Source organism: Hippocampus bargibanti, linkage group LG04, assembly GCF_051943395.1.
Source record: "Hippocampus bargibanti isolate YZ-2025 linkage group LG04, ASM5194339v1, whole genome shotgun sequence".
NCBI lineage: Eukaryota > Metazoa > Chordata > Actinopteri > Syngnathiformes > Syngnathidae > Hippocampus > Hippocampus bargibanti.
This window is the reverse complement of record NC_142737.1, coordinates 32,225,125-32,244,803: the sequence shown is the minus strand read 5'-3', so window position 1 is coordinate 32,244,803 and position 19,679 is coordinate 32,225,125. Positions and strand designations below refer to the sequence as shown.

The following is a 19,679-nucleotide window of genomic DNA, read 5'->3' as shown; positions in this document are numbered from 1 at the left end:
GTGGTCATTTCTCTGCTGCGATCTCTCTGAACCTGTGACACAGGACTTGGGGTGCGTTCACGTTCGAGAATAGCGCACGACTTCTTATGACTAGACTGTTTGGAAAGCATTGTCTAACTGAATGAGCAGGGACAAACACTTGCCAACGTTTCTGTGTTGCGGCACTTGTAAGCACCCCCTCAAGATGCGATAGAAGTGATTGTGATTGGCTAAAGGGTAGAGTCATGTGTCATGGTAAGCCAATCAGAGCTAGTGTTTTCACACACACCGGAACAGCGTGTCAATAGTCACACTAAATTGTCACGTGCGAGTTGACAGCTCGGGCGTGGCTGCCGCTCGCAACACTTCAATTTCATTTCATTTCAACGAGTCACTTCACCTCACCAGTGACATAATTACGACTGAAAGTTCATCGCTATGTCTTGTGCTGGCAAATCCAACAGTCTGCTTTGCACGAGGTGATTGTTAGACGCGAGTGTGCCATTTTATTCGCCCCGCCCGCCTTCTTTTGTCGCGTTTTATTCCGCGTCCGTGGAATCATCGGACTCGTGCCTTTTGTTGTCATAAAATCTCTGCCAGCACCTACAGGACTCGAAGTGAATGCAGATGACATCGAGGAGCTTGTTGCTGACCATAATGAGGTCATCAACACAGAGAATTTGATTTGCCTTCAAGAGGACATCGATGAGAAGGTTTCTTCAGCCGTCATCTGTACAAAAGTGAAGGTTTCGGACGTTTCGCGTCCTATCCAAGAGGCTTCGTCAGCGAACTAAAGTCTGACTGGTCGTATCGGCCCCATTTATATATCCCTAACGTCCAGACATGGCGGCGCCGGACACAGCTATGATAGGTCCCTACGCTCAGGTTGGGGGGGGGACCCCCTCCCTGTGGCCCCACTGATTGTTCCTACATTCCTGACTAACGACTGGCCTATTACCCCCACTCCCCCCGGTATCACCTCATCAGCATAACGACCCTCATCAGCATTGCGAAAGTTGCGTCAAGAGGACAAGCAGAAACAGGCCATTCAACAGTTGATGTGCAAGCTTTTATTGAACAGTTCCATCCAGAAAAGGCTATGAGAATCATCAACATGATGAATGATAATGTGATGCCTCAGTTTCGTAAGACCTTACAAGTCAGAAAGCAACAGGTGTCAATTAAGAGCCATCAATGACCATCACAAATGTAAATAAAGTGACTATTATACAGTGCAGTGTATTTCTTTCATTACAATACAATAGCACATTTATTATACATAAGATTAGGTAGGTTGTGTGTAGTTTTAAGGCTTATTTAGTTGAAAAGTATATTTTATGGAAACCCGGGAACGGATTATTCCCATTTCAATGGTTTCCTATGGGATTTTTTTTAGATACACACTTTTCACCTTACACACTGTCTGGGAACCAATTAAGTTCGTAAATTGAGGTCTCACTGTATTTGAACGGTAAATGTGAAAATTCAGCGATTTTGAAAAAAAAAATCCAAAAATGGTACAGTTAAATGGATAAGAACTTTAAGTACAAATCACTCAATAAATATAACTGATATAATTTATTTTTTCAATTTATATTTCCATGATGACAGGTGAGGCACTCCCTCACCTGCCTCCCCTGACTGCACGTCACTGAAACTGTCCTGTATCATCAAGTCGTTTTATTGACCTTTGTGATGGTCGTTGATGGCTTGAAGTTGCCGTGCTTTCTCAGCGATAACACTCTCACTCACACTGTCCCCTGCTGGCTGCTTTTCGTTCATCCAAATCAACAGAAGTTTTTCAACTTCTATTGCCTGAGACGACACCGAAACACCCTTAATAGCTTCCTTGTTCTGAAGGATGGTAGCAGTGGTCAACTGCGAACGCTTAAAGTCACGAACTTTACGCCTCACGAATATTAAATTTGCGAGCATATAGTCTTGGCTGACGAACTCGTTTTCGGCAGACGAACCAAACCACACAGAGCACCACGGTGGCAGGCAGACTACCGTAATTTCCGGACTACAGAGCGCACCTGATTATAAGTCTCACCCAGTACATTTTTAAAGGCCAAACCATTTTGTACATACGTACATAAGCCGCACGTTTATAAAGAAAGATGCTACACTGAAAAAGTTTCAAAGTTTTAATAATATACCTAAAGTTTATTTCAAAAACAGTGCCTGTTACGCGGCAGCAACACAGCATGCATTACGGTAGTAACAGTGCCTGAACAGGGCTGGTAAAAAAACATGCCGGTACAAGTGAGACAAGGCAGCAACACGTTAACACTCGCTAACAAGTCTGGATACAAAATCATAGTAAGTCACTGAGACACGGAAGAAATACATCAGCAAAAGTTGCTCTTGGCATGCGGCCACATTTGGTAAACGAATTCTCGCCGCTGGTTATCTTAGCCTCCGATTCAACTCGGAGGGCCACTTTAAATGCACGACTCACACGCGTCGTTACATGAAGTTGCCTCTTCCTCGGCACAGATATTCACCATGTCTCACTCTTACCTTTAGTGCTCGAGCGCCCCATGGTGGCTGCTTGGAAAAAATGCATACATTGGACGCATTGTTGCATAAACCGCAGAGTTGAAAGCTTGTGACATAAGTCGTGGTTTATAGTCCGGAAATTACGGTAGTTTTGTTCACCCCCATTCTTTGAGTGCGGACGTGGTTTGTTATCGATTGGAGTACTTTTGTTATTATGGGACCAAAAAAGACCCCACCACAGGCTCGTGTGAAGCCGAAGAGAACATTAAAGTAAATGATGGTTGAGCAGAAGGAGATCATCAAAAAACACCAACAAGGTGGGCATTTGTGTGACTTAGCGTCCCAGTACCAGTACGTTAAGTTGCTACGTGTGGCGAAAGGTGTTTCTCTATTGTCGAAGCAACGGTCTCAGGCAATACATGAGGTAGAAAAACTTCTGTTGATTTTGGATTCACAAAAAGCAGCTAGCTGGGCACAGTGTAAGCAGAGAAAGCAAGGCAAATTCACTCGGATATCAAGAGACAACTACATCAACGACCATCACAAAGGTAAAAAAAAACGACTTGATTATACAGTACAGTATACGTCTGTGTAAGCTCTCAGTCGTACAGGAATGGTCCATCGATGAGAAGGTTTCTTTAGCCGTCATCTGTACAAATTTAAAGGTTTCGGACGTTTCGCCTCCTATCCAAGAGGCTTTGTCAGCGAACTAAAGTCTGACTGGTCGTATCGGCCCTATTTATATATCCCTAATGTCCGGACATGGCGGCGCCGGACACAGCTATGATAGGTCCCTACTCTCAGGTTGGGGGAGCAGAGGACCACTCCCTGTGGCACCACTGATTGTTCCTACATTCCTGACTAACGACTGGTTCATTTGCCCCACTCCCACCGGTATCACCCCCCCTTTCTAACCATCTATGTTCTTTCGCTAAGATTTTAACCTCATTGTCGTCAAATGAGTGGTTGCTAGCTTTTAGGTGCAAATGTACTGCCGATTGAGGCCCACTTGTATTATCCCTGCAATGCTGATAGTCTTTTTTTGAGAATTTGTTGAGTCTCCCCAATGCACTGCTCTTTACAATTTTCATTCTTACAATGTATTGAATAAACTACATTACTTTGTTTTTCATTTGGTAGCCTATCTTTTGGATGCACTAAAGAACATAGATGGTTTGAAAGGGGGGTAAAAGAAGCGATTCTTATAAAACAACAAAATCCTTCATTAAACCGGTCTGGTGGGGTAAGGTTCAATTTGGATCGTTCATACAATAGCCTGGTTAGGCAAAACAGGTTAGGCAACATTCATAATGCTGATGAGGTGATACCGGTGGGGGTGGGGCAAATGGGTCAGTCGTTAGTCAGGAATGTAGGAACAATAAGTGGGGCACAGGGAGTGGTCCTCTGCTCCCCCCAACCTGAGGATAGGTACCTATCATAGCTGTGTCCGGCGCCGCCATGTCTGGACATTAGGGATATATAAATATGGCCGATACGACCAGTCAGACTTTAGTTCGCTGACGAAGCCTCTTGGATAGGAAGCGAAACGTCCGAAACCTTTAAATTTGTACAGATGACAGCTGAAGAAACCTTCTCATCGACAGTACAGTATATTTATTTCGTTACAAAAGAATAGCACACTTATTATACATAAAATAATGTCTATTTAGTGTCGTTTTAAGGCTTATTTAGTAGAAAATTGTGTTTTATGGGGACCTGGGAATGGACTTTTCTCATTTTAATGGTTTCTTAAGGGAAATTAATGTTTGGAATATACAATCGAAAAACACCAACAATGAGGTGTGCATTTGTGTGACTTTGCGTCACAGTACCAGTACGTTAAGTTGCTACGTTGAGCTAAGGGTGTTTCCGTGTTGTCTAAGCAACGGTCTCAGGCAATAGAAGAGGTTGAAAAACATTTTTTTGTACACTAACGATTGTGTCTTTTTTTAATTTGAAGAGTATACATAACCATTAATATGTCTTTTTAGTACACAAAGTGTTTCCTGTGAACTGAATGTCTGTATAAGCTCTCAGTCGGATAGGAGTGGTCCATCGATGAGAAGGTTTCTTCAGCTGTCAGCTGTACTTTTTGAAGTACAGATGACGGCTGAAGAAACCTTCTCATCTGTGAACTGAATGCACATCTGAAAATTCAACACGTTTATGATTCGCTGAGTTGAACCGTCTTGAATGTTCATGTGGATGTCGTTCAAATTGAAATTTGTTGATGTCAAGATGGAGGTTTGATGCGCAGATTTCAAGCGACTAACAATGCCTTACAATTCTTTGTACTTTTCAAACCAGATTGATGATGTTTGTTATTCAGTTTTTTTTTTTGTTATTTTGACTTCGCCGCGAGAGTGGCTGCCTTTACAGCAGCTCGCCTATTTTTTTCTACTTCTTCCTTTCCTCTTCATTTCATAACTTTGCTGCTGTGAAATGTCAATTTTTCCACCAAGAGACTAACAAAGGTCAATCCAATCTAATGATTAAATGTTTGGTTGATTGCAAAATACTTGTTTTGTTTTCTTAAAATAGTAGCTACCATGATATTTTCACAATTGACAAGTTGAAATATGGGTATTTTTTCACAAGTATATATTTGACATTGATCAACATTTAGATTGTGTTTTTAGCCTCATTTTAAGTAGTTATATTGTTAAAAATAGTTTGGCTTGAGCCCCTGACCAGGACTTTGTCCGGGACTGACCAGGGCCTGCGGCACCTGGACCCCAGCGCATTACTCGGCTTTTCTGGTTTCAAAAGTTGGCAGGTATGTCAAAGTCGGAGCTTGCAATTACGTGCCCGCCAGGTGGGAACATAATCAACATTGAGAGGAGCACAATTTCAAAACGTTGTTTTTTTATTTCATTTATGTAGTTTTTCAAACTTAAAAGTGTGTCATTTTGTTCATTCTATTCCCTCGTGCGTCCATTATAAAAGACTACCCCCCTTCCAACATATTGAGCGGCCATCCACGTGTGGCTGATTCAAGTTTGCCTTTGAGAAAACTGCCTCCCACAACCTGATCAACACCGGGCAGATCCGCCACTCCCAATATGGCGGAGTCTCACACGTGTTACTACCGCACTGTAAGGCGGTTCTTGGCGCTCTCGGGGATTCTCGCGCCTCTCTAGGCGACGTCAACAAGACAAGGCCCGAGTGAGGCGAACAGACGACGCTTCCAGCCCAAAAGCAGAAAGAACCTCGAGTCGTCGACATGTTGAAAGAGTTGATGAGGGAACGGCTGCTTGCGGCCGCCGACGAAATCTTCGGACTGTTCCAAACGACCGTGGCTTCATACGAGGAGCAACTTTGTCGAGCGAGGGAGGAGAGCGAGCGACACCGACGACAACTTGAGGCGGTTTGCAAAACACGAATTGTGATACGCCTCGAAGGTTTGTCCGCCATACTTGGATTCGGCGTTACAAACGACACAAACGCTCTATTATGTTGAAATGGAAACCCAGAGTTTTCCGGTAATATTTGGTCTATACGCGTAGAACGGGCGAATGTGAATCGGAATATGTCGATTCCCTGCGCTTTAACTTGGACAAGGTCGCCAGACTATCGGACGGTCGACATCTTGGATTTTGCTTTCAGCCAATTGGACCGCCGACTTTGTTTCACGTGGCGGTGACGTTTGCCGGCCCTGACAAGCTCTCCTTCTCTAGCGTTGTGGTAAAAAAAATCTTCTTAGCGTTGTGGCGGTGTTGCGCTAGTCATTCTGGCAGCAGTCTTAACGTTTTGACAGTAACCAAAATGATAACTTTTCGTAGCGATTGAAAGTACTCACGAGAAAAATGATGCACAGCAGTGTCAATCATTGGTCTGGGAACTCGATAAACATTGTATTCTGCGCATAGGCTTAAAAAGGCGTCACAATTTCCGGGTATCACATGATCAGCTCGTTTCGCAGGTAAAATCAATCATGAAATTTCCTCAATCGTGTCTTTGCCTCACACACATTGACACACACACACACACACACACACACACACACACACACACACACACACACACACACACACACACACACACACACACACACACACACACACACACACACACACACACACACACACACACACACTCCCACTCAAAGACATGTTCACAATTTCATGCAGCAAACAAAAAGAAAAACACGAAAAACATCGAAACAAGAAATACAGTGAGACCTCAACATACGAACGCCTTATAATACGAACTTTTCATCATACGAACGTCAAATTTATGAAAATTAAGCCTTATAATAAGCACTATTTTCATAATACACACCCACCATGGCCGATCCATCAAGCACACGACCTTCGGATCTGGCGAAAGTGATCTTCGGCGGTAGCACACGACCGAACTGCGCTCCAGCCGGCGCTACTTTCCCCTTCTCATTGAATGCACATGTCGATCGCCTACTTGGAGCTTTTTGCTGATAATTTTACTATTATGGGACCGGAAAATAAAAACCACAGGCTCGTGTTCAGCCTCAGTTCAAATGTGGTGCGTTACTATGAATAAATTGAAGAAACTACCAGCCGTACACGTCTACTCTGCTCTGTTTGTCATCCAAGACTTGGGGTGCGTTCAGGTTTGAGAATAGCGCATGACTTCTTATGACTCTAGGCCAGGCATGGGCAAACTACGGCCCGTTAGGCTTTTTAATCCGGCCTGCCGAACCTGCCCAAATTGTAGTAAAAACAGTGTCTGAAACTCATGACAAAAAAAAAATTAGCGGACAACAGGGCAGGTAACTGAAAAGTTGCCTGCACAACTTGAAGCAAAATGAGACAACTAATCACATTAAAAAAGATTGTCACAAAGTATAAAGTTGTTCAAATCAAGAATATACCTACTACAAATGCTACCTTGCTTAATTTACGGTAAATGTGCATGGCTAGATTTTGCTGCAGTAGTCAATTGTCATTGTGGTGCACAATGCAACGTTTGCATTGCTTCCTACGAACCATAAAGCCCCTTTCATAAGTCTCACGTACACTTTACAGTCACGGTTTAATGTAAATTTACGTTTTGTAACACATACGTAAATGTGTAAACATACGTACATGTGTTTTGTTCCTTTACATTGTTTATGTAGTGACGACAAATGACAGATCTATCTATCTATCTATCTATCTATCTATCTATCTATCTATCTATCTATCTATCTATCTATCTATCTATCTATCTATCTATCTATCTATCTATCTATCTATCTATCTATCTATCTATCTATCTATCTATCTATCTAGCTATCTATCTAGCTATCTATCTAGTAGCCTTGTAGTTCACCATGGCTGCAGTTTGTAAATTTCTTGTTGTGTCCAGCATGTACATTCTGGACATGGTTGACTCTTGAACGCCATTTCGCCACCATCAGCTCTCCTTGGCCTGGAGGTGTAGATGCGGCACCCCAGTACATGTGGTTGGATATACTGTGGAGCCACTGCTGTATTGGCCCACAGTCCTTGAATTTGGCAGCAGCCACTAATTTTTCACTGAAACCTGACAGAATGTAATCACATGGTTAGTTATGAAATAAAGGACACATTTATTCAACAATAATTACATATTTTTGAAATCCAGTTATATACTTTAGAAATTATGGCCTAACCAATAGTTTAGGCCCTAAACTATTGGTTAGGCCATAATTTCTAAAGTATATAACTGGATTTCAAAAACCCTAAACTTTAGGGGTACATGAACCAGGGTATCTATTATCGTGTTAGCATTCACAGTGCCAACCCAGACATGTACCTTTTGCTACATGCCAAACATCATATAGATGTCGGGAATGTTTTTGTAGATCCATTTGGCGATGGACATGTGCCGATCGGTGACCAAAGTCCCAACAGTCAGGTCATTCTCTGTGAGTAACGCCACAGACCGCTCAAGACCACATATTTCCATGTGGTATGATCATCAGCATTCATTACACATTTTGAAATATGCTGATCATTTGGCGTGAAATTGAGCGACATGTATATGTTACTTAGGCCCAAGACATATCAAGGGATACTTTTTTTTAATGACAGTAAAATCGCGTTATATCGATATTCTCGGGAGTCTGAAAAAATATCGATATAACCGGACTATCGATATATCCGATCCTGCGGCATGTAAATTTTCTCCTTGCGTTCATAGAAATAGTATCGTAATAAGCAGTACTATCGATATAACCGATATCGATATAACGAGACTTTACTGTATGTAGAATTAGTGTGATTTTGTTCAAGAAAAGAATACCTGTACAAGTTGGATGTCAATGATCAAATTATCCTGAAGGTCACACATGGAATATGAGCCAAACTTGGCACTTTGCCCTGGACTATCGGCTCTTCCATCACCACCTAGACACAGAGGCTCGTTCCTTTCTCGCAGCAGTACTATCAGACCTTCCTGCTGCTCCTTCCAGACTGTGTTCACCACTGGCTGGAGAATGTGTCTTTGGTGACGCTGGTACGTCCGCGAATTAATTGTGGCCACTTTCATGTGTTGGAGTACACGGAGTGTTTTTGTGATTGTCGCACCTACAGACAGAACAGATGTGGACAGACGCAAGTACGTCCCCGAGTTAATTGTTGGCACCTTCATGTGTTGGAGTACATGAGTGTTTTGGTGATTGTCGCACCTGCAAACAGAACAGATGCAGACAGAAGGATGTTTCCAGCGGGATATGAACCCAGATATGGCTGGCTCCTCCACACATGGCAATTCTCACATTCAGCACACCCGAAAGTCACCCTCAGCATGGTACCCTTCACCATTGTGGTCACAACATGAAAAGGAACTGCAAATCCACACATGGGACAAGCACATCGTTGGAACAATTCATCCAAACATGTCCCAAACACAATGAATTTGGAGTCATCTTGTGGAGCTTTCGGGCCGAAGAGACATGTCTCCACATGCGGCTCCTGATTTATTTCCTCCAATTGATCCAAAGATAATGGCACATAGCTTTCCGCTTCTTTAATGTCCTGCTCTTCTGTTGAATTGTTTTGTGAGTCACTTGCAGGCTCCTCATATATGTCTGCAGATGATGAAAATAAGCGAATGGATTCCAGGCCAGGCACCAGATCACACTGAACTGTGGCATCAGATGTATCAGGATAATGCTGGATTCACTGAGCTATGTTGAAAAAAAAGTCATTATTTGTAATACAGTAAAGTCTCGTTATATCGATATCGGATATATCGATAGTCCCGGTTATATCGATACTATTTCTATGCACGCACGGAGAAAATTGCATGCAAACAGGGTCGGATATATCGATAGTCCCGGTTATATCGATATTTTTTCGGACTCCCTTGAATATCGATATAACGAGACTTTACTGTATTTACATTGAAATTGATCAGTAACAAACAATGCCTTCGAGGCTTTTATTACAATGGACCAGGGTAGCAACAATTTTCATTGGACTTGAAGGTGGATTTGGGGGTTTTCTGGAAATTTCTATTTTGTTTTATTTTTGTTGTTGTCAGATTTCCAGTTTTCTCCACCGTAAAGGAAAAATACAGCTTTATACAGAAAAAAAAATCCAACCATGTGATGGACCATGATTATTATTTATTATGCAAATGTTATGTGTTGTTACCTCTAGATTTTCCTATAACATGAGCCTGAATCCTTTTGTTGCAATCTCTTAGTGCCTGTTTTGGCTTTGCTTGGCAGGCAAAATCTTTTGACTGAAACCAAAATAAATGTATGCATTAATATCATGCAAGCTGAGATACAAAATCCTAGAATGGACTTATTAATCAATATCAATATGACCCAGCATATCAAGTGTATATTATTTGCATGATTTGAACATTTTTTAGCTTGTAATAGCTACTGATTGTGTAAAAACCTAGCTAATATTATTGTACCCACCTGAGCCACCTCTGGTTCAGTAGTTGGCTGATCCAGTACTAGATCTTGTTCAGGAACAGCTGCCATTAATGTAGTAGCTTCGTATTCTGCCATAGCTTCAGCAACAATCTGCAGGTATCAAATGTTTCAAAGAATCAATTGCATGAGGAAACAATTCAGACTTGTAAATCAGACATGAGTGGCGCATGGCTAGGGGTGTACTACCGGCATAACATCTTGTCTCCTTATAATAATATAGTAATAATCATAATTTTCATTTATAAGCGCCTTTCAAAACTCTCAAGGACACTTTACTGTCACAAGACGCTATGTCCATGTCATCATATCAATGTTACGATACAGGCTACTGGTAACGATATTATTGTATCCAACGGAGCGAACGAACATATTTTATGGTTCTGCATTACCAACTGATTACGGATTTACCATGATTACCAACTAACCGATACAGAGCGACGGTTTGATTTCGCACGATTCGATTCGAATCACAATATTTGGCTCACGATTGGATTCACGACATACAGTATATGAAACTAGCATAGCATATAAATTAGCATCCATGAAGCTCTGTGAAGTGCTTTGCAATCGATTAACATTACTAAACTGTAGGCCTAGAACTACAAATTCAAAGTATATGTATGTAGCTAGGTCAAAGCACATTTTAGAATTATAGATTCGATTAATACACTTACCCTGGACCTCTCCCGTTTGGCAAACGCTGTGCGAGGCCTTTTGGTTGGGGACGGCGCGCCTTCTCCATGTGTTGTTGAGGACGCTTTCCTTTCAAATATTGTCGGGATTGCTCCCGCTTTTAACCGGTGTTTGAACCTAACATTCAGTCCAAACTTTGCCATATTGGATTCCCGTATTTCGAAACAATCTTGTTCAAAATGAGCACTACAAACAACTGAATACTTCTTAGCCTTCTACCCTGCTCTGGTTCGTTGGACTTGTCTTTCACGTTCCGCCCAGGTGGCTGGTTTGTCCGCTGGAAAACGGATCAACACAATGTTTTCAGATGAAAAAAAGTACCCAAAATGTGTGTCGCTTTCTCGGTCAAGGGCGTTCCTTACATGGCGTCACTTCCGGTATCGGCATCAACTCGAAAACAAGACTTCCTGAATATTCAGCGCAAGTCTGAAAACGTAAAATATAGCTATTTGCTGTGGAATATTTTGTAAAATACAGTAAAGTCGCGTTATATCGATATTCTCGGGAGTCTGAAAAAATATCGATATAACCGGACTATCGCTATATCCGATCCGGGGGGGGGGGGGGGGGTGCGTAAATGGAGCATCTTTGTTATGGCATGTAATTTCATCATTGGGTTCATGGATTGCGTATCTAACATGTTTTTTTTTGTATAGTAGTGAAGTGAAAAATAAAGTTGTGCATAAAATAAAAACGTCTTTACACTTTTTAATGACTATTTCCTTTCAAAAATGCAACCAACCAATGCTAAATCGTCAAGTTCTATTCACACGAAGCCACGAACGCCAGCATGTACAATCATATGAAAAACAGTGATTGTTGCAAGCCAAAAAGGTCTGGATGCAACACAAATACTGTACATGGATGAAAAACCAAAACTGCAACGTTTACATAACTTACGTGACAGTTAGAGTGCCTGAATAGAATGCCGGCGCGCAGCTGTGACGTAACAACAGCTTTTTGTCTGAGAACCGTGTTGCATCCTGAAGCCGCCAGTAGAGGGCCCCCAGGCTCCATAGGATACAGTATACAGTAAATCTTTAATCGATTGCAAACATGTATGCTTTACTCTTTCTCTTCTGTATTTGAATCATATCCATGAATGGATGTCTAACAAGAAAGCATATTCTCCGAATCTGAAGCCATTGTTTGGATTCTCCAGCAATGCAAGACGTCTTGGCGTGACGTGAAGTCATTTTTATTGGTGTTTTATTATACTGCGTGTTTTGGGTATTGTAGATGCTATAAAACCTTTTTCTGATGTCAGTCAAGAAACACAAAAAGTGATGTTGGTTGCCCTTTAATGCACAGTATGGAATGTACAGTCATTTTCAAAATCATCACTCTTTCAGCAGACAAAACAACAAACATTGTTGCAAAAAACGCTTGCATTCATATAACAGTGCATGTACATAACACTGCAATTAGTACGTATGTATGCTATTTAAAAAGTAAACACTTCCATCTTGTTTAACGTTTCTAAAAAACCGGATGCATTTTCTACGGATTCAAAGAAAGATCGCATGTCCGCAGCACCTTGCAACGCTTTTGTCGATGTTGCAAAAGGTGTGCCTTCAGTCGGTTCTTCTTCATCGTCATCATCATCATCACGGGAATCTCCTCTGGCATACTTGGCTTTGACCTCTGCTGCGATATCCGCATCTAATGAGCTTGGGAATGTCGCAATGTCTTTGTCGACTGCAACATACGATGCAATGTCGGCACCTTGTTTTTTTGATTTCCCGATAACAATAAGTTGTAATTTATCGGTACCCGTCATGTTAGCGCACGGCATGATTGTAAGTCTTTCTTTTGAACGTTTACCCCCGCGGCAATCCTCATCCTTGTAGACGTAGGATTTCTTTGGCTGCAGCTTGTAAAACAAACCAGTTTCGTCAGCGTTGTATATGTTGTCCGTATATGTTGAAGACACACGAGCTGCCGTCTGATACACACGAGCTGCCGTCTGAAAATGGCGTCTGCTCGCGAGAGCTGGTCACGTAACCAAGACACGTGACCAAGTCGACCAATGGCGCGACCGATGGCGTGTCACGTGACAAAGTCACACGGCCAAGTCGACCAATAGCGCGACCGATGGCGGCTCACGTGACCAAGTCGACCAATGGCGCGACCGATGGCGGCTCACGTAACCAAGACACGTGACCAAGTCGACCAATGACGCGACCGATGTATCGATATAAACAACAAAAATGGCCGACGGGGGATGAAAAGGAGCACCGTAATAACCGGATTATCGTAATAACCGGGTATCGTACTAAACTGTACTAATTATACATAAAAAGACTAGAAATGTGCAAGGGAAATGAAAATAGTATCGTAATAAGCGGTACTATCGATATAACCGATATCTATATAACGAGACTTTACTGTACTTTCAGTAGAAGTCATTTGAAGTGATTTTACAAATTATGGACACAACTTGTCCAGACAGAGGCGTCGGTTGTTCTTTAAAAGTTCTAGGTACACCATAAGTTCTTCTTTTCCTTTCGGCTTTTCCCTTCAAGGGGTCGCCACAGCAAATCAGTGTCCTCCATCTTTAGAGGTTTGATCCGCATGTTTTTTTTTGGCCAAGCTTTTACCTTACATTGTAGAAATAGTAAATATTTTCGGCTTTGTCATCATCACACTTAGTTTTACATATGTACTGTTTTAAATATTCTGGAGACCTTTTTTGTGTTTTAGGAAACCCCCTTCCCTGTTTAGTCTGAATATTGCCTGTTTCTACTGTCTCTTCAGCACTCGGTTCTTTGCTTTTCTCAAGTTGATCTTGACTTGGTTTGATGTCCTTTAGGGGTACTTCACTGTAGCTCTGAATATCATCCCACAAGTCACAACCCGTTTGAGTTTGACCATCTGTGTTGTTTTTCATTAAAAATTTCACCAGTCTATGTTTCAAGACTTTCCTTGTCTCGGGGTAGTACACATTATAGGCTGGACTATAGCCGCTTATTGTAGCACCTGTTGCGAATTTGAGCGGCCGTTTGTACAGCATATGTCCGTAGTTGCTTGGGAAAGTTACTTTCCAATAGCATGCATCTAGACATCTCAAATAGTCTTCGCCAACCTCTCTCGGCAGTACCATTCTGATGGGGCGAGTAGGGTGCACTCATCTCATGCCTTATCCCATTCTTTCTTAGTAAAGATTGAAACTGTCCAGGGAACTCTGTGCCGTTGTCGGATCGGATGCATTTTACTTTTCCATATGGCGCTACATCGGCTATGAATTTTTCTGTAGCCTTTGTAACCGGCCTCAGGCCTAGGGAATACCTGGGTCGGTCCAAAGGCGTCACAGGCAGGTAGCACTGTGAACGACGAGGAAAAGACGACACGAGACAACCATGTTAATCAGCTTCACACAGCGGCATTTATCACTCACTCATTTACTCATCAAAACATCAATTCAGCAATTTCAATATCAGAATACATTCATATGTAGATCTATACATTCAACATCTATACATTGTATATATCGTCCACATTCGTACATGCTTATGCACGTCTGCACGCTCGTGTGTGTTGTACTGGGAACTACAATTGACATCCAAAAATCCAAATTCATCAAAGCCACAACACAAGGTTTCATATATAGCATCGCCCAACAAGTCCCCAATTACTTTAACATCTTGAGGATGTCTAACACTTATTATTTTGAATACCTGTGAACGACGAGAAAAAGACGACACGAGACAACCGTGTTAATCAGCTTCACACAGCGGCATTTATGACTAACTGCGCATGCGTGCGCTGAGCCTACATCATCTTCCTTTCAATGGCCTTTTTAAGCGCATGATTAAAAAGGCGTCACAATTTCCAGGTATCACATAATCAGCTCGTTTCGCAGGTGATATCAATCATGAAATTTCCTTAATCGTGTCTTTGCCTCACACACACATTGACACATGCACACGCGACGATTTTTTTTCTTTTGCATTTGAGAGAAAAATTTCACACTCTGCCCCGCCTTGCTCCTCCATCATTTTCTAAATGTGTGAATTATTTCCTGCTTGTGTTGTGTCCCCGCAGACGTGAATCAGCTGATGAGTCGTAGGGAAGAAGGTCCTGATATGAAATCGGAAAGCTCCACTTTGGAGTATACACAAGTCCCCCACATTAAAAAGGAAGAGGAGGAGGCCGATGTCAGCAGTTTGCCGCAAAATGGCGTCTTCGAGGAGAGTGTCGACAACCGACTTCCACCACCTGAGCAGTCACAGCTTCATCCCGGCGGTCCGAGCGAAGATCACCGCAGAACGGCCCCCTCGGGGTATCGCACAGAAGAAGCTTTGGGGAGCGCCGCCGATTGCGAAGGTAATGACATGTAGTAAAAAAATGGCGGCTGTGACGTCGCAGGCTCAAGAAACATTTCCCGCAGCTCAAGTCTGGGCACGTTTTAGGATAAAAAAATATATATAATTTTGATGTGTATTCAAATATTTAGAGAAGGGGAAAAAGGCTGATGTCAGCACGTTGGTGCCAACCGGCGGCCGACTGAAAAATGAAGCGGGTGAAGACAAAGCGCACGAGCGGTCTGATTGGTGGCTGCCAGACAACCCTTTGGCGCCAATCTCGGACGACAATGACACCGACAGGCAAGGCGAGGACGAAACGTGCCCAGGCTCTCCAAAAAAGGTCCCCGGCGAGAAAAGGTCCCGCAAACGCCAACAGTGTCCCTCCCCCAAGAAGCGTTTCTGCTGCTCCGTTTGCGGTAAAATGTACACTTACAATTCCGACTTGATAAGACACGTGAAAACCCACACGGGAGAAAAACCCTTTTGCTGCTCGGTTTGCGGGAAAAAGTTCATTTACAATTCCGACTTGATAAGACACGTGAAAACCCACACGGGAGAAAACCACTTTTGCTGCTCGGTTTGCGGTAAAAAGTTCACTTGCAATTCTCACTTGATGAGACACATGAGAACCCACACGGGAGAAAAGTCCTTTTGCTGCTCGGTTTGCGGCAAGGCCTTTTCTCAGAAGGAATACATGGAGGTCCACATGAGGACGCACACGGGCGAAAAGCCCTTCCGATGTTCCGTTTGCGGCGCCGCCTTTTCTGTCAAGGATCCATTGAAAAGGCACATGAGGATCCACACCAGAGAGAAACCCTTTGCCTGCTCCTTTTGCAGATCCACCTTTTGTCGAAAGGACATCCTGGAAAGGCACATGCGGATCCACACCAGAGAGAAACCCTTCGCCTGATCCTTTTGCAGCTTCACCTTTTATTGAAAACAAAGCCTGGACAAACACATGCAAGTACACACGAAAAAAAAACCTTTAGCTGATCGGATTGTGGCATGGCGTTTTCTCGGAAACAACACGTGGAGCTCCATATGAGGATGCACACCGGAGAAAAACCCTTCAGATGCTCCACTTTGGGCGCACCTTCGCCGGAAAGGGAACGCTGGTCAAGCACACGGGAGTAAAGCCCAACGTTTGCCGAGTGGGCGGCGAAAGCCACGCCCAGAAGGTCAGTTTGGCTTTGCCGTCCGCACGCATCACGCCGGACCGACCGGCGCTCGGCGAGCAAGTGTGGCTTTCACATACCCGGCCGACAACTCCGTGTGCTTCACGGAACTCCAAATCGCATCAAAGACCTTCACCAGGTGGAAAAAGAATAAAAAATGAATTGAGACAGATCCAGGAAGGAGATTTAGAGTTTTCTTTATTTGAAGTCGCAACAGATGTCGGTTTTCAGCAGACCAGGGGAGGTCACACTTTGTTGTCAGGAGAGCTCTCGCTATCTGTGCTTACCCTCACTGTTATTTTAACAAATGTCAAAAGAAAAGAAGCGGGAAAGAAAACAAAAATCCTCAAGAGACAAAAAGGAGAGGAGTAGTCAAGGTTTGGGAAAAACCACATAGGGTCAGAATCAGAATCAGAAAACCTTGAAAGGACAACCAACGTCACTTTTTTGTTTCCTAACTGACATCAGAAAAACGTTTTATAGCATCTAAAATACCCAAAACACGCAGTATGATATTTTTATTCAAATGCAATACACCAATAAAAATGACTTTAATCTGCAAAAAAATGAGCTGCGAATTGGACATTTTCAGAAAGTCCCGCCCCTAGTTCGTGACGTCACACCAAGACATCTTGCATTGCTGGAGAATCAAAACAATTGCTTCAGATTCTGAGAATATGCTTTCTTGTTTCACATCCAGTTATGAATATACAGTAAAGTCTCGTTATATCGATATCCAAGGGAGTCCGAAAAAATATCGATATAACCGGGACTGTCGATATATCCGACCCTGTTTGCATGTAATTTTCTCAGTGTGTGCATAGAAATAGTATCGATATAACCGGGACTATCGATATATCCGATATCGATATAACGAGACTTTACTGTAATTCAAATAGTTCTGAAGAGGAAAGCGTACATGTTTGCAATCGATTAAAGAATTTATTCTGTGCCATTTTGAGGCAACATAGGGGAGAAATGTCTCACCCAAAAAGAGGCAGAAAATGGCCACCGAGCTCCTGTGAGGAATGAATCAGCCCACAGGCTGATAAATTACTTATATAGAGCTTGGAAGCCCTCTTCTGGCTCTTTCTGGTGCAACACGAGGTTTTCAGACCAAACAAGCATTGATGTGATAGAAGGACTGCTACAATGTGTCCTTTATTCGGTCAGGGGCGTTCCTTCAGTGACGTCACGTAGGGACTCGTCACCAACTCAAAAACAAGACTTCCGGAATATTCAGCGTGAGTCCTAAAACGTAAAATATAGCTATATGCAGTGGAATCTTTGTAAAATATGCTCAGTAGAAGTCATTTGAAGCCATTTTACAAATTATGGACACAACTTGTCCGAAGACGTCAGTGGTCCTTTAATGGTCCCACAATGGGGAAATTTGCAGTCCACATCAGCAATTTGAAAGGGGATGGGGTGGGGGGTGAAATAATAGAAAAACAAGATATTCTAAGCAGAGTAAAAATAAAAATGTCAGCAGACAGATGTATACTGTAAATGTGCAAAACCGTTTCGTAAACTTCTCCACAAACTTCAACTTGTCGAGAATTCTTCAGCTCGGATCATCACCAGAACCTCATCCTTTCACCTCATCACTCCCGTCCTCCAAGAGCTCCACTGGCTCCCGGTCAAATATAGAATCAACTTTAAGTCTTCTTCAGTCTTCTTCATACATTATGCGCTATCCATAACCTTGCCCTCCTTACCTGACCCTCTTAAAATTTCTATTCCCTCTCGTTCCCTCAGATCCTCTTTATCCCTCCACCTCTGTATACCCCCCCCCCTGCCCGTCTCAGCACGATGGGGGACAGAGCTTTCAGCTGCTCTGTCCCCAAACTCACTTCCTCCCAACATTGGTAACATCGATTCTCTTCCCACCTTCAAATTCCATCTCAACACCCACCTGTTTAAAATTGCATTTTATGTGTTGCTCTCTCTTGTTTCTATTTATAATTTTATTTTATTTATTGCATTGTATTTGTGATTATATTTTATTTATTATCGTACCTATGCTTGTCTGACTGTAAAGTGTCCTTGAGAGCTTTGAAAGGTGCTTAAAACGTAATGTATTATTATTAATATAATGTTGTTGTTGTTATTAGTATAATTAGTTTTGTTATTGTTATTACTTTATTGTTGTTATTATTTTATTGTTACTTATTATTATTCCTGTTCACCCGCTACACCTCGGACTTCAATGACAACCTGCCACATTCAGAAGTTCTCTGACGACTCAGCTATTGTCGGCCTTATTACAGAGGGAGACGATTGGGAGTACATGGGACTGACAAAAGACTTTGTGGCCTGGTGCCAGCAGAATCACCCCCAGATCAACACCGGGAAATCCAAGGAGCTGGGACTGGATTTCTGCTGGAAACAATCCTCACCTGCACCGTTGAGCATCCGGGGTTTGGACATTGAGAGGGTGACCTCTGACAAGTACCTGGGTGTTTCTCACAACAATAAATTGGACTGGACTGCTAACACGGATGCCCTCATAAAAAAAGGGACAGAGTCACCTCTTCCCACTCAGGAAACTGAGGTCTTTTGAGGTTCGGGGGTCACTCCGAAAGACTTTCTATGACTCTGTGGTGGCTTCAGCCATCCACTATGGAATTGTCTGCTGGTCAGGCAGAATCACCACCCGGGACAGGGAAAGACTGGAGCGCCTGGTCAAGACGGCCAGTTCTGTCCTGGGCTGCTGGCTTGACTCTCTGGAGGAGGTGGGCAACAGACGGATGCTTGCTACACTAAAAGCTGTGATGGACAGCCCCTCCCACCCCCTCCTGCCCACCCTGACGGCACTGGATAGCTCCTTCAGCCAGAGACTGTTACACCCGCGCTGCAAGAAGGAGAGGATCCGCCGCTCGTTCCTACCGACTGCTGTCAGGCTTCTCAATTCTCAATAATCGCATGTGAAAAAGAACTGGACACTTAAACTGTAAATATGGGTTGATGCAATACAGCTATATATATATATCAATATACCTTTCTTGATACTTGCACTGTGTACAGTTTTTTATGAAATGGTTTTGCACATTTACAGTATACATCTCAATCTTCTGACATTTTTATTTTTTATTTTACTATGCTTAGAATATCTTGTTTTTCTATCCT

At 42.8% G+C, this 19,679-nt stretch overlaps 1 protein-coding gene and 1 pseudogene across 3 annotated transcripts; one reads left to right on the top strand and one right to left on the bottom strand.

The window, feature by feature from the left end:
• The first annotated feature begins 5,388 nt into the window (after window positions 1-5,388).
• Window positions 5,389-16,735, top strand: LOC148899750 (uncharacterized). Of its 3 annotated transcripts, none has more exons than XM_088995296.1 (4): window positions 5,389-5,882; window positions 15,113-15,394; window positions 15,525-15,675; window positions 16,213-16,735. In XM_088995296.1, the coding sequence occupies exons 1-4, from the start codon at window positions 5,705-5,707 to the stop codon at window positions 16,283-16,285; spliced, it is 684 nt and encodes a 227-aa protein (XP_088851422.1). In that variant the 5' UTR covers window positions 5,389-5,704; the 3' UTR covers window positions 16,286-16,735. The 3 variants fall into 3 exon arrangements, with proteins under 3 accessions (XP_088851422.1, XP_088851420.1, XP_088851419.1); XM_088995294.1 differs by having other exon boundaries at window positions 15,525-15,732; XM_088995293.1 differs by having other exon boundaries at window positions 15,525-16,735.
• Window positions 7,751-9,048, bottom strand: LOC148899751 (uncharacterized; annotated as a pseudogene).
• Window positions 16,736-19,679: the final 2,944 nt, after the last annotated feature.